This window comes from Hetaerina americana, unplaced genomic scaffold (assembly GCF_022747635.1).
Source record: "Hetaerina americana unplaced genomic scaffold, ioHetAmer1.1.p SCAF_5, whole genome shotgun sequence".
NCBI classification, from domain to species: Eukaryota; Metazoa; Arthropoda; class Insecta; order Odonata; family Calopterygidae; genus Hetaerina; species Hetaerina americana.
The window spans coordinates 60,003,633-60,017,405 of record NW_027287095.1 but is presented as its reverse complement, the minus strand read 5'-3'; the positions used below and the strand labels follow the sequence as shown (position 1 = coordinate 60,017,405).

The 13,773-nt window shown below is 34.3% G+C and overlaps 1 protein-coding gene across 3 annotated transcripts in view; it reads right to left on the bottom strand.

The window, feature by feature from the left end:
• The window catches only part of LOC139694442 (probable RNA methyltransferase CG11342), a 20,322-nt gene extending 6,549 nt beyond the window's left edge, over nucleotides 1-13,773 (bottom strand). Inside the window, exons 1-3 of one of the 3 annotated variants that reach the window (XM_071593031.1) lie at nucleotides 13,569-13,773; nucleotides 8,442-8,890; nucleotides 3,400-3,597 (exon numbers count right to left, since the gene is read on the bottom strand). In XM_071593031.1, the coding sequence (XP_071449132.1) occupies nucleotides 3,408-3,597; nucleotides 8,442-8,890; nucleotides 13,569-13,745 (816 nt within the window). In that variant the 5' untranslated portion in view covers nucleotides 13,746-13,773 and the 3' untranslated portion in view covers nucleotides 3,400-3,407. Of the gene's footprint in view, nucleotides 1-3,186; nucleotides 3,598-8,441; nucleotides 8,891-13,568 lie in introns of those variants that run through there. The other 2 variants (XM_071593030.1, XM_071593032.1) reach the window with 2 other exon arrangements.

The following is a 13,773-nucleotide window of genomic DNA, read 5'->3' as shown; positions in this document are numbered from 1 at the left end:
GTTATTAACTCTGAAATTAATTATACTTTATTTAACGTCATTGTTAAAGTAATAGTTACCTCACAACTATTTGTTTGCTATGCATACTGTTATCTATATGTTTAGTTTTTGAATTGGAACTGAAAACCTTTTCTCAAAAGTTTGTTTAATGCAGTTAAGTATGTCATTTTTTTCCTTATAATTTAGGGATTTAACATTGCCTTTTTAATTAAAAGTTTTTAAAAAAGTAGTTCATAAGGCCTCCTATGAGCTTATTATCAATTCTACCTGCCTCATTTTTTAAAACAATTTCTTAGTTTTATTAGTTTGCTGTAAGAGGACTATTTTCAGAGTTAGGGATGTTGGGACTATGCACTGTAGTACCACCAGAGATTCATACGGTAAAGGCACAGTCAACTCATAAAACTCGATGGGGAATACCTTGAGTGCTTGTAACCTGTCTGGTAGCAGGCACCAATGTTATTGGTACAATTAAAAAATCATGGGTATTTGGCATGTTAATGGGCATCTAAATTCAGTCAACAGTTTTCCAAAAAAATTATTCTTCTTTAGCAGTCATGAGTTAGTATTTTGTATTAATACTTCTACCTAATCACTTATGAATTCCACATTAAGTAGGCATTATACATCCATGATCCTAAGCTTCAATCCAATGAAATTTATTCATTCTATACTTAATTCTATTCCTTGAATAAACGGGTAGTGACACATAGATACAGGTTTTCACAAATAAGTTAGTCAAGTGATTTTTTGTAGGACTAAAATAAAGAATTTTTTTAATGCAGTGTATCTTTTACATTCAGAGGAAACTGATGTGTACATCTTGTTGAGGATATGATCTGATACTGGAGGAGGAAAGTAATTCAATTTACTGACACAGAAAATTTTAATGTTGATATTCTTCTTCCCATTTGTTGGAATGATTTTGGACCACTCAACATTAATATAAAATTGCATGATTATGATTTACAGAGAAAATTAAGGTTAGTAGCTCAAACATCTTCATAATTTATCTAATTTATATTTAATTAATTTAAAAACTAAAAAAGCCACGTGAGAGATGTGTCAATTCACATCACATTATTGTATTTACAGCATAGTTTGGCATTTGTATTTCTTACTCCGTCGAGTTGTGAGTCTGTTCAGGTTTTGGGGTGTCTAAAATTTTCTCTCATACTATAGAAGGCCACTTGTGGAAACAAAACTAATATGATGCCATTAACACCAGGAGGAAAGGTAACAAAATAAAGAACAGAGAAATAATCCTGATGATGTAAAATAGATGTTATAAATCATGGGAAGGAAGGCTTTGCTATGAACAGAATGAAATTATATGAGAAATATTATGATACTTCAAGAGTGAACTACCTGACAGCTTAATTTTACTACCATAGGTAATTGTATCTGTTAACCTTATAAGGTTACTGTAATCACTTAATTACCCTAATTTGGCCAAAACTTCATGAACATGAGCAGAATTTAACTTGACCAAATACAAATATTTGTATAGTTAAAGACTTTTGATTTGTTAAATGTCTAATGTTATTAATATACTATTTTTATTCGCATTATTTTGGATACCAGTGTTACTCATAACAGCTCAGTTTAATTGTTTCAATCCTATGGGAGTAACACTTGGAATGATTATGTGTTCTATGATTAAACATGTTCAACATTATGCTTCCAATAGTGCATTAACCATAATACTATATAAACAAGAATTCAGGAACTGGAAGAAGTAAAGAAAAAGAAGAGGCCATTTTTGTGAGATATGATTTCCTGTAGTAAGGGATGCATCACCAACTAAGAGATTCTTTAGAAAGGAGAAATTGTTGGAAGGTGGGTATGCTATTGGCAGATAATACAGGTTGTACAAGGGAGTGCATGGATTAGCCTCCCATCAAATTGCTTATAGGAATCAACATGGAGTCCATTTACAAAGTTATTTTTTATTTCTTATCCCTCCCAAATATTTTACCATATTTTAGAGAGGATGTAGGGATGTTGAACCCTGTGATAGAGGGGAGAATGTTAGGTAAACAAGGAAGGAGTAGAAATACAGTATGTATGATATGGGATGTTGGATGGAAAGATAGGAGGAATGAGGTAAACTGAGATGAAGGGGGGCCTGTTGTACAGTGGAATGCTAGAGACAAAATATTTAATAGGTAGTTTGTGTCTATGCAAAAACCTACCTTAACTTATAGATTACCTATAATAATAATTTTAGAGAGAGGAGCCAATTGAACGCTAAAACCCTTGACAACAAGCAGGGGAAATTAATCCAACCCCTGATATTTGTGCTCTAAATTAGATGTTAAGATTTATTTTTTGCACTCAAACCAGTTCTTAAACCTGCCAAAACATCTGCTGGAGAAGATTAAAAGATATGAATTACAAGAAAAGGGGACAAAGGGAAAAAGAATGGTTAATTGGAAAGGTTTGTTTGTATTTCTCCCACCTTGATTGCAGCATGTGGGCGCATGTGTTTGAAAATCATTTTTTATTTAAGGATGAGGGTGGATGCAATTCAGTTGCAAATGTATCTTTAGATGAATTATTAAAATGTTCTTTTAATTACTTCATTATTTTTTTGCCTAATTGATATTTGTCTATGGAAACATAGAATTGTTTCCATTTAAGCTTGAACTTTGGCATAAACTTATTTCTCCTTTGCCATTTTATGTGATCCCAATCATTTAGACTAGCGGTATCTGACTGTATGTCATTAGGGGTGGATTCAGGATTTTTGGGGAAGTCCTGATCACAGTGTTGAGTTGAGGGAGGGGGAGAGAATGGAGCCATTAAGAATTTAAATGTAACTTTTGCTTGTTGTAATAAAATTTATTTGGTTTTGGGATACTTGCCACCTGAATTTAAACAATTAAAAGGTATAATACAAATATGAATATAATCCTGGGAGAAGGAGGGAGTGGCTTTACCCTCTGGATCTACTGCTGGGTGCTATGAACTTGTAACTACTTGGTCTTCATTATATTATGGCATACAACACTATATTATTAGGTAATCTACCAGTTAAGGTAGGTTTTTGGATGGACACAACTACCAAATAAATATTTAATGACACCTAACAAAACACAATCCAGCAACCTAGTCTACATCAAGTCCCTCTTCATCTCTGAGTACTTCCTTCCTCCCTTCATCCCGTCCAACATGCCTATCAGGTTCCTTCCATTTCCTCGTTTGCCTAACATTCTCGCCTCTATCACAGTCTCCAACATCCCACTGCCGCTCAATATGCCCTTCATCCATTTTTCCTGCCTCCATAGGATTTCTCCCAACAAACCCATCATGTGTCCCTTGGAGGTCTAAGTGTGTATGTATGGAATACTGGTTCAGGTAAATAGCCAATGGACCCTGTTTATTTATCACACCCACATCTATCATCACATTCTCACAGAACTGTGCTGAAAGAAGAGCATCTTCCTCTTCCACTTAGGTTCTTCAAATTCCGCTATTTTTTTGAAGCCAGCTTCAGATAATATTTTGCTAATTTCTTTCTCGATTGCTTCATTGCCTCTCAGTTTTATATTCGAAAGAAGAGGGAAACCATCTCCTCCAGCACGAGTGCACCTCCTGAAAAAAAAATCAATTGTCTTTGCTCTAGTTTTTTTCTCTTGAAGTACAGTGATTAAAAATTGCAAGTTATGTATTTATTAGGCAGTAGGTCATCCATTACCAACCATAGAGGTAATTTCTTTGAAACTTAGGCAGTTACTATAATTTTTAAGATTATTCGCAAATAAGATAACTGTGGGAATCCAAATAGTAGTTTGTAACTGCCATTTCTGTCAATACTGACAGGCATTGAAATTAATAGTAAAGTTAGAACTGAACTAGACATCTTGTAAAATATTATAAATCTTGGCAAAGGATTTTCAAATTGCTTTATCAATTCAGCACTAACAAATCTCATGTTTACACGTTATTAGTGTGCTGTTAAGTGGGCAGAACTGTAATATACTAAATATAAATATTAAATAATAATATTAATAATAATAATATATTAAATAATAAAAGCAATAGTAACTTCTCAAACCTCAGTTTTATTTGGCTATTAACAAATGAAATTCAAGATACACACTTATGAACTTTTGAAAAATGATATGACAGAGAGAATTCTCTAATACTGATAAATCAAGAAAGAAAGTGAAAGGCATGTAACTAATACTTGATGTATGCAATTTAACCTGATTTAACTTCAAAAAAATCCCTTACATGTGCTAAACAATCGAAGATGTTTTGAACTGACAGTATCAATGTACTTAACAATATGTACATACATAATATTAAATGGTTGTATTAAATGATAAGAATATGCATGAGAGCAACAATCCATAAGATTATTATTGATTAAGATATGAGAGATACAGTCGGTGTAAGATTGACAGACGAAGAGGTGCCGCCCCAGAATATCTATATTGATTGTGTCACATTACTCAGATGATTTACAAAACCAATCCTACTGATTTTGGCAGTTCCTCTCTATATTAATGAGAAACATGTATTATTTGTTCATTCATCACAGTATTTTCCATGCCCTTGGATATATGACTTCCAAATTTTGCACACACTTAGAGCCTAGATAAGACGTCTGTTTGAAAAACTCAATCCCCAATGTGGGGATACTGGTTTAAATTATTGCATAAAAGCAGATTCCTTTCACTCATTAGGATTAAAGTACATCTTAATATTATCCTATGATAACAAGAAATACTTTCAACACTACATTGTGTTTTCCTTGGTTCGTTTGCATTATTTTGTCTTCCTCATTTATCTTCTATTTGTTTCCTACTTTTGACTGAAGGGGCATAATTCCCCATCACTTTGCTTTTTGACAACACCATTAGGCCATCAAGTGTTTTGTCCACTTCATATTCCCGAGTGCTCATTTTGCTTTTCTGTGATACCTGAGTGATTGAAAATGTGTGTGTGTATGTGCATTATTCCTCCAAAATAGGTCCTCAGCATCTGGATTAATTTCCTTGTAACACTATTTTGTCTCTTTCTAGTCAAAACATAAGGTGTTAAGGTGGCTCAGAGCCCATCCCTGGCATTGGGAATATTTCCCAATAAACCACTTCGGACTAACCAATGTGACTGAGTGTGTATTTGTAAGTTCCCAAATACGTTCCCCGGTAATAGGATTAATTTTCTTGTAAACCAATTCTGGAACCCCCTCTGTAAATGTGAGCATCTTACAATTTAGAAAGTGTCGGATCAGAGGCAAGGGATTAACTTACCCCATAAATCACCACACCAATCTCAATACTCCCCTCCTTTTTCTTTTTATAGTGGTGTAAAAAACCCTTGACAGCTTAAGGAAAAATTGTGTAATTTAGTAAGTCTTGAATAGACCGCAAGAAGCTCAATTGCTCCTTTCCAAATTCACCATTACGAGAAATTGGGGTTGGGGTTATAAAATTCAACTACGGTTGGTGCCAGAAGGGTAGTTAACTGTTACCTGCCTTTCTTTTCAATGCACTGTTTCTACAATTACCACTAGGATATTAAGAAAACTGAAGTGAGCTGGTTTAAACAAATACTCATTTCAGCACTATTTTATGCACATTTGTTTGCATTCTACCACGAATGGTTGCAATGAGGGCCACAGCTCTCCTCTTTGGCCAACTCCAATTATACTCTTTGTGGATTGCAGCTACACTTGGATCGATTATGTGTAGGCTACGCCTATTAAAGTTATGAATGACTGAAGTTAAAAAATATGCATAGCTTCATAAAAAATCAACGGTGAATAATTTTTATGGTGTGAAATTCTTACATTTCATGTCATTAATTATAAGAGGATTTTGAATAAAAGTATTTCCTAATCTTCCTGGCAAAACCATAGAAAACTTAACTATACAGGAGAATCATGCACATTATGGCTACTAATTTCAAAGATTTAAATGGAAAGTGATAAGGACTTCTATTAGAAGTAATGGAGTCAAAATGGAATATTGGAGTAACACTAGAATTTCTCTTTCCAGATATGTATTTAAAAGGTACAAAGATCCTAATATACCATCCGGTTGGAACATCATTTGTTCTTGTAAGTAGGTACTCAGATGATGAAAAAGTGCCATGGAAATCTTGTTCTCATTGCCCAACGTCAACCCCAATGCATTCAATCTTGCAATTACCAATGAAAATGAGCATTTGAACACCGACTTGAGTTCTCCCTTAGATCAGTCAAAGGAGTATCCTTACCAACCCTGCCTTTTAGTTTCAAAAGATTCCCAATGGATCCTCTTTCACAAGGTAATAAATGCCCTTCATTCTTATTTCTTTCTCTTGTGAATGACACAAAGGCATACGATCTTTAAAATATTTTCAAGCCATAACTACAGAAGAATATTTTTGTCACACCAACTAATACTATAATTGCTAAATAAAGTTTATTGAATACTGTTTTTTAGAAATAATCATCATAAGGTTTTTAATGGCTTATGAATTGACAGAAGTGTTACATGGATTTTAACAGCAGTTTATCAGCCATCATTAAACTTTGATTTCCTTAATCAGTTGGTTCCATTCTCTTGACTCAAGCGAAGGAAAGTTTCTTTTAAAATTTCATGCACTAAGCTGTTTGGCCAACAATACTCTAAATCCAAAATCACCCTAAATTCTGGTTTTCTAAATTTAGTAATTTACCTTTTTTTCTTCATATAAATGATACATACATTCACTATACTTAGCTAACTGACAGCCATTTATTCAATAAATATCCATGTGCACATAGGAAATGGTTAAGAGAGGCAGACAAAAAAATTGCCGAAGGGCTTCAGAAGAAATCAGTAGGTTGAGTTAAGGATGAGGGTATGTGCAGGGTGCAGCGCTTAAATCCATATTTCAAAATATAATGCCCAGTGCGAACACTTTCGATAATAGTGGCTCTTAGATTGCACTCCGCACTGGTATGTAACATCTCGGCCATTTTGAGATTATAACTGTTTACTAGATGCCTAGAGCTTTCAAGAACGCCAATTGCAACCTCCAGTGGATGGCAGGAAATTCAAATTGAAATTTGTCCTGATTTAAGTGCCGCACCCTGTAGTAAAAATGTTGTCTAGGAAGGCAGGTTACTGCAATGTCATTTAATGCTGGTATGTAAGGAAAAATGAGCAACCTCCAATAGATCTAAGAGGCAAAGGAACTGCAAGTAATAAGCTAGGACTGTTTGTCCATTTTGGAGAAAAATGAGAAGCACTCAAAGATGGCAGAATTGAGAGGGGTCCATATCTGTATGGATCAGAAGGGGAATCAAAGAAAACATTTGAAAACGTATTTCTTGAACAGCTAAAATTTTTGTTTTGTAATAAAAAATACAATGCATAATTGAGTACATCCTTATAAAAGTATTCTCTATACATGTACAGGTATTCATATTAACACATAATTACATTTAACACTCCCTCCAGTGACTTTCTCTGCTGTGGTTTCTTTTGGACCTATGTATTTTTTCTGTCAACCTCGATTCATCCTTAATCAATCTCCCTGCTCCAACTACCACGAATTATCAAAAGGATGTTGAATGCACACATGTGGCTGTCACACTTATGATATATATCGGTTCCATGATGAAACTAGCGACTTTGCCTGCACATTTTTATTTATTTTTCAAATCGAAATCTAAAACTCTTGGCGTTCCAATAAGGAATAATATTGTGAATATAACATGCATCTGTTTCTCTAAATACTCTGACTAGGGTAACAGCTCAGAAATATATGTATGCTCATCTACCTGGATCCAAGAGAGAGAGGAGGGGGTACAACCAACTTGGTATGCACTGTCCCTCTATCGCTTGAGGCTAAAAGGCCTCAGTCCCAGTAGACAAAATATTATATATACTAGATAGTTCAACAACTCATCTGATAAATATACTTTATTCACCAAACCCACAGTGGGTGTTTGATTAACAAGTAAAAATGCTCTGGCATTACAGGATAATAAATGTGGCCCCATGAGATGGAAGGAGGTAAATCAGATAAAGTATATCTCTATCTCCCATTTTAAGTTTATAATTAATTATCATTGCATGCAAATATGGCCTTTCACTTTTCCTTATCAAAACTTTCAAAAAACAAAAAGGCTAAACCTTCTTAATACTTAAGGACTACAATGACAGCAATCCCTGGTTGCAGAGATTTAAATTCTGAAAAGCTTTGCCTTAAATTTACACAATTTTTGCCATATGAATATGCAGATTAAGTTTCCACATCTTGCTAATGGGTGAGAAGTCAATCAATAAATAATTAGGAGAAGTGAGGCAATTAATTAAGGAAGTGTAAAAACAAGAAAAATAACACTTTTAGGGCTATTTATGAAAAAGGCAAAAGGTTTTTCATTCACAAAATCACCAACCCCATAAAACTGTTGGTTTTTGTTCTGGATACTGAATATTCATATCCTTACCTACCTTTTTGCAGCTGAGTAGCATTTCCACAATTGAGGTTCAATCACAATCAAATTTCTTGACAGTTTTGTAGCAGTGCACAGCAGTTTGCTGAGTCCTGGGTCTCCATAATTAAGATGAATCCACATTGTCACAGAGAACAAAAATACTACGTCAAACTTATGATCACAGTCGAGCTTCTGATTATGCACACCAAAAAAATTTCCAACAACCTGCTCCACTTCCACATCATTCATAATATCACAGTGCTTGAAATGGATGAGATCTTTTCTTGTATTTGCTTCTGATGCCCGCAGAATCAGAGTTTGATCCAAATCCAACCCTAACATCATGCATTTAACTTCATCAACAGATGATTGTTTAGGGCAGTCAGCTATTTGTCCACATTCTGCAGCATCTGATTTCAACCTTAGGTTGGCAGATATGAATTCCCAAAGGTTTTGAGTCAGCTCCTGGAGAAAATATATGCTTAAAAACCCATTCTTTTATCAAAGAGGCGAAACATTTAATAGAGAATTTTGCAGCAAAAAACTATTCACATACATCATTCTAGATGGATGACTTTTTTTCAATATGAAATTCTCATTTTTGTACCTACACCAGCAGTTGACTTGGCTTAAGCCACCGATGTAGCCTTCCCAATAGTTTTTTTTAGTCTAACATTCATTGGTATCAATTGGAATTAACCAGAATTTTGGAGCAATTGGGTAGTTCATCATGCATTACTGAAAGGACTTATTACATTGATATAATTAATGCAAAACTCCCTTTGATCTTACTGCAAGAGGAAGAATATTTTATCTGTAAGTTCAATTAGAAGAAAAAATTGGAAGAAAGCTGGGTAGGAAACACCTAATAGTGACAGGGTGTTAGAGTTGGAGTGTAGTGGTAGGCAAAGAGGTAGATTAGAGAGAGTTAGTAGAGCATGGTTAAATGATGAAGAATGGCTAGGAGAGAAAGTAATTGAGTTATGCAGGAAAAAGGTTTTGTCAATAACTTACTCCTTGTTCAACCACCACCTCAGGTAAAACAGATACATATCTTTAATAGATAAAATACCATGACAAAGGAGAGGATGATTTCTGATGAAGTTTAAAATATAATGTAGAATGAAATGAGGTAACTGAATTTAATTATAAAGATAGAAAAGGTGGATGGAGGAGATATTGAGATGGAGTGAGATGTTGAAGGCTGTGATTAAGGGGAAAATCCATGCAAAAAGAGAAAAGGAAGGATTTGAAATCTGGATGACATGAAGGTTTCTTGAGGGAATGAAGAACTTAATGAGAAAATGAAGCAAGGGAAACGAGACCATAGGCTGGGGAAATCCAAGCAGTGATTAAAGATTGTTAGAAACTCTCCCAGAATTTGAATGGGTAGACTACCTATAACGATAAGAATGACTATGACTACTTTATTCAGTTAATTTAATAAAAATATTTCTGCTTAGCTCTTTTTTTCAGGGTAATTCTAAAATGAATCAAAAATCAGATAGAAATATTGGTATTCTAAATACATTGTTAGGCTTGAGAGCCAAAGGGCACATACTAAATAAATTTTACTAAAAAGGTCTAAAATGTAAATGCCCACCTATTTCAAGTGGAAATAGTAAAATCCTTATTAGGTACGAGACACAGCTATTTATTAGGTAAAACACTCTTACTTTCAAAGTTAAAAGAATGACCATGTAAATATAAAACACTGTTGCATGTTAAACGTGGAAATTGCTGATGCAGCAATCAGTATGCCTGTAAATGAGGATTTCATAACAATTTAAAAGCCCCCAAACAATTATAATTAATAGAAAACACTTTGAAATTTTCGATTGATTAATTCTTTTAAAGTGAAAGGCAATATTAGTATAGTCCCAACAAAAAATGCAGACTCTGACGGCTCATATTTAAAGGATTCAACTGTATCTTATTTCCTAGCATTCCTCTAATATCAGGGAGTACCAGTCAGCATTCATTCAAGTGTGTATCACACAAGATATTTTGGACTAATTCACTTACTCCTTCAACCCATTGTAAGCACAAAAAATTTAATCAATGCTTGCAGGTATTACTTCATCAATATTATGAATTGAAACAGAATTAAAATAAACTTCCTTAGGATCCACAGACTATTTAATAGAAAAAGAAGAGCACATATAGTTTCACCATTTAAGGAATCATAATGCATATTCATAAAGTGATTAAAAATGGTCTAACATAAAATCATCTTAAATAATATGGTTCCAGGTCCCCCTCTCTCAAATGTGTAGCAATATAAGGCAGATCCTACCTCCCTAGCCCCTCATACTTAATTGACTCCAAAACAATATAAGCAATATTGAAATTAAACTACTTTGCTTTTCCACATAGAAAAAAAATTTATTTACTTCCTAGGTTTTGTTATGGTATAACATCATCAGGTCAAGGAGCAACTGGTATAACATATCAGACCTGATGATTTCGTTATGGTATAAAATCATCAGATCTGATGATGTTATACCATAAAAAAACCTAGGTAGTAAATAATTTTTTTTTCTATGTGAAAAAACCAAGTGGTTTAGTTTCAATTTTAATTTGAAGATTTTCCACCAAGTGATGCCAGAAACTGTTTTATTTTTAATATAAGCAATAGTTTGCTAATTACTTTATTCAAATTATGATGACATCCAAGAATCAGGGCTCCTGTATAGTTCGTTATGAGTTATGAATGTGAGACTTCAAGACCAGCGACATTGGGTCCAAACCAAAATGATCCAGGAATCTATTAGGTTGAGAAAAGCCACAGGAAACCATCTCAGTTATTTCACCCATACAATTTTGATGGACACAGACATGATAATGAATCCTTAAGACAATAAAATTCATCCCATGGGGATGATTGTGGTGTCTAGCCTGAAGTCAATGCCTCTGCAATGACCATCACATGAAATCTTAGTGCAGCCAAATTGTTGAGGTAAGAGGATAAGAGCAGTTTGGGTGCACAGGAGGATGGAATAAGTGAAATGGACAGAGAAGAAAAAAATTGCAGAAGTTCTGGACATGGCAGGAAAGAGACGAGGTTGTCAGCTGAATTTCAAATAAGTCAAAAACAGGGGATATTGAAAGTAATTGGAATGTTGAAGGGTGTATGACAAGAGGACAATTTTGGGTACATGAGGAAGACTGTTCATGTTAGACAGAATGAAGGGAGGTAGAAAGTAAAGGAAGTTAAACAGTGGTTTAATGTAACATAGAGTGTAAGGGATTTCAAGTTCTGTGTTAGGCAGGGCTTAGAGGTGTATCATGCTTTTTTCTGGGTCCATGAATAACCTTCCTTGACTGGCAGACTGCTCTCAATAATAATAATAATAATCCATTTGGCATAAAACAGGTGTCTTTATCCATCCATGCTCTAAACTAATCATATCTATGGAACTCATTATATTATTATAGCCAACTACCTGTCATTTCATATTTAAACACTCCGAGACAAGCTGCAAATGGAATTTAGTCTGAATGTTCTTTCACAAATGCTTGCTTGGCAAATGATCCTAAAATGTACAATTCTCAATTTTATTTGATTGCATTTATCCCAGTTGCAGCTCCACAAAAAAGCATTCAATTCAGTACAAAGTTCAGTTTTTCTCATGGAAAAAGCGATCTGAGTTCATCTCTAAATAGTGAGATTCTAAACCCAAGGAGTCCGATATAGGTAGGTATATGAAGGGAGAGATCTCAGAGAAAGAACTAAATATCAATGCATACAGGAGAACGAATTTGAATTGCAGAATGAAATATATCATTGACCCCTAAATGGTGGATAGTTATCAGAAAAAATAAGTAATTTAAGATACATGAAGGACTTGGGATGTTAAATTAAGGGGATCCCATCTAACTACATTAAGTAGTTCATTTCCTGCATGTGACAGTAATTTTCAGAAAGCCACAAATGAAAAATGCCTCAACTATGTTACACCATTGGACAAGATAGTTAGCACTATATCCCTTGGGCAAAATACATACTGAATATGCAGGCCCACTGTTCGTAAATATCTGGTTAAGGAATTTTACTTATTGAGTAGGATTTGTGAAATGATTTTGTACCCCATTAATAATGCTTCCCACAGGCAGGTTCTTAGCGTTCTTTCCAAGTTGATTAAATTAACCAAATTATTAAATAATGTCCACAGAACCCTACTGTATGATTATTATGTTTTTAAATAGTAATTTAATGCCATTAAGACACATTCCCTAAATCAACTCTTTGTCCAACCATTTATAAATTATTACAAATATACTCTCCTCGACTCGAAGGTCATATTGAGTTATACTGTCTATCCCACAGATTGGATTATTCATGGTGCCAACATTACCTAATGAAGATGATATCACTTACATCAATAGCCTTTTGATAGCCCAACACACAGCGAAAAAACCATTTAGTTGGAAAAATTACTCAGAAAACTATAACAACATTATTTGAACTTCCACGAATGGCAAAACTCATATTTCATGTGATTTTTAAGCTATTAATTAAGTATTGTTCTCCATTAAGAAAGTAAATGTACCAAGGGGTTGAATTATGCATTATCTCTGGATATATACCCAAAGTTAAACACTGTCCACATACTTGAGAACGCCAGTCCCGTAATTTATCTTTATATTTCTCATGAGGAGAGTATAACCTATAGAGACAATAACATCAATTCCACCGTTTCATTAAAAAAAATTTCAGGTATGGTAGCACATAAGGCTATATCAAGAAACTCAAATTATAACCTCTCTAGTTACCACCTTTCACTCTTTGAAGCGATGCGAAACATATGCATACTCTTTTAACGCCAAGAATCAATCGGGATTTCATAAGAACATTAGGAATTCTGCTAGATAAGCTTTGAAATGAAAAAAAATGCGAAGTTTAAGATCAAGAACTGGGTAATTTAAGGTTAAAGTTAAAATATCAACTAGTCGTTTCAAGTCATCCCAAGTTGAAATGCCGCTGGCACACGTGCGGAATACTTAGCGATGTTGTTACTAGTTTTTACGCAACGCTTCCATTAATATAAGACGACTGAACTCTGAATTAGTCTTCTAATCTGAAATTAATTTTTATTAACGATGAAAAATAGACGAAGAGTTAGGATGATACGCTACCCACCCCTGAATTGCAGCCTACATCCAAGCATGCATATCTTGTGTCACGCTTGTCGACACACCAGATGTTGGTAGGAAAACCATCCAAACGCTCTTTGGCAGGATGAAAATCGTAGTAATTAATAAAATTCCCGTATTTCGAAGCTCCAGGATCAGTCCCGAGATACGTTAGCGATGACATCTTAAAAAATACGCGACTGGAAGGACGA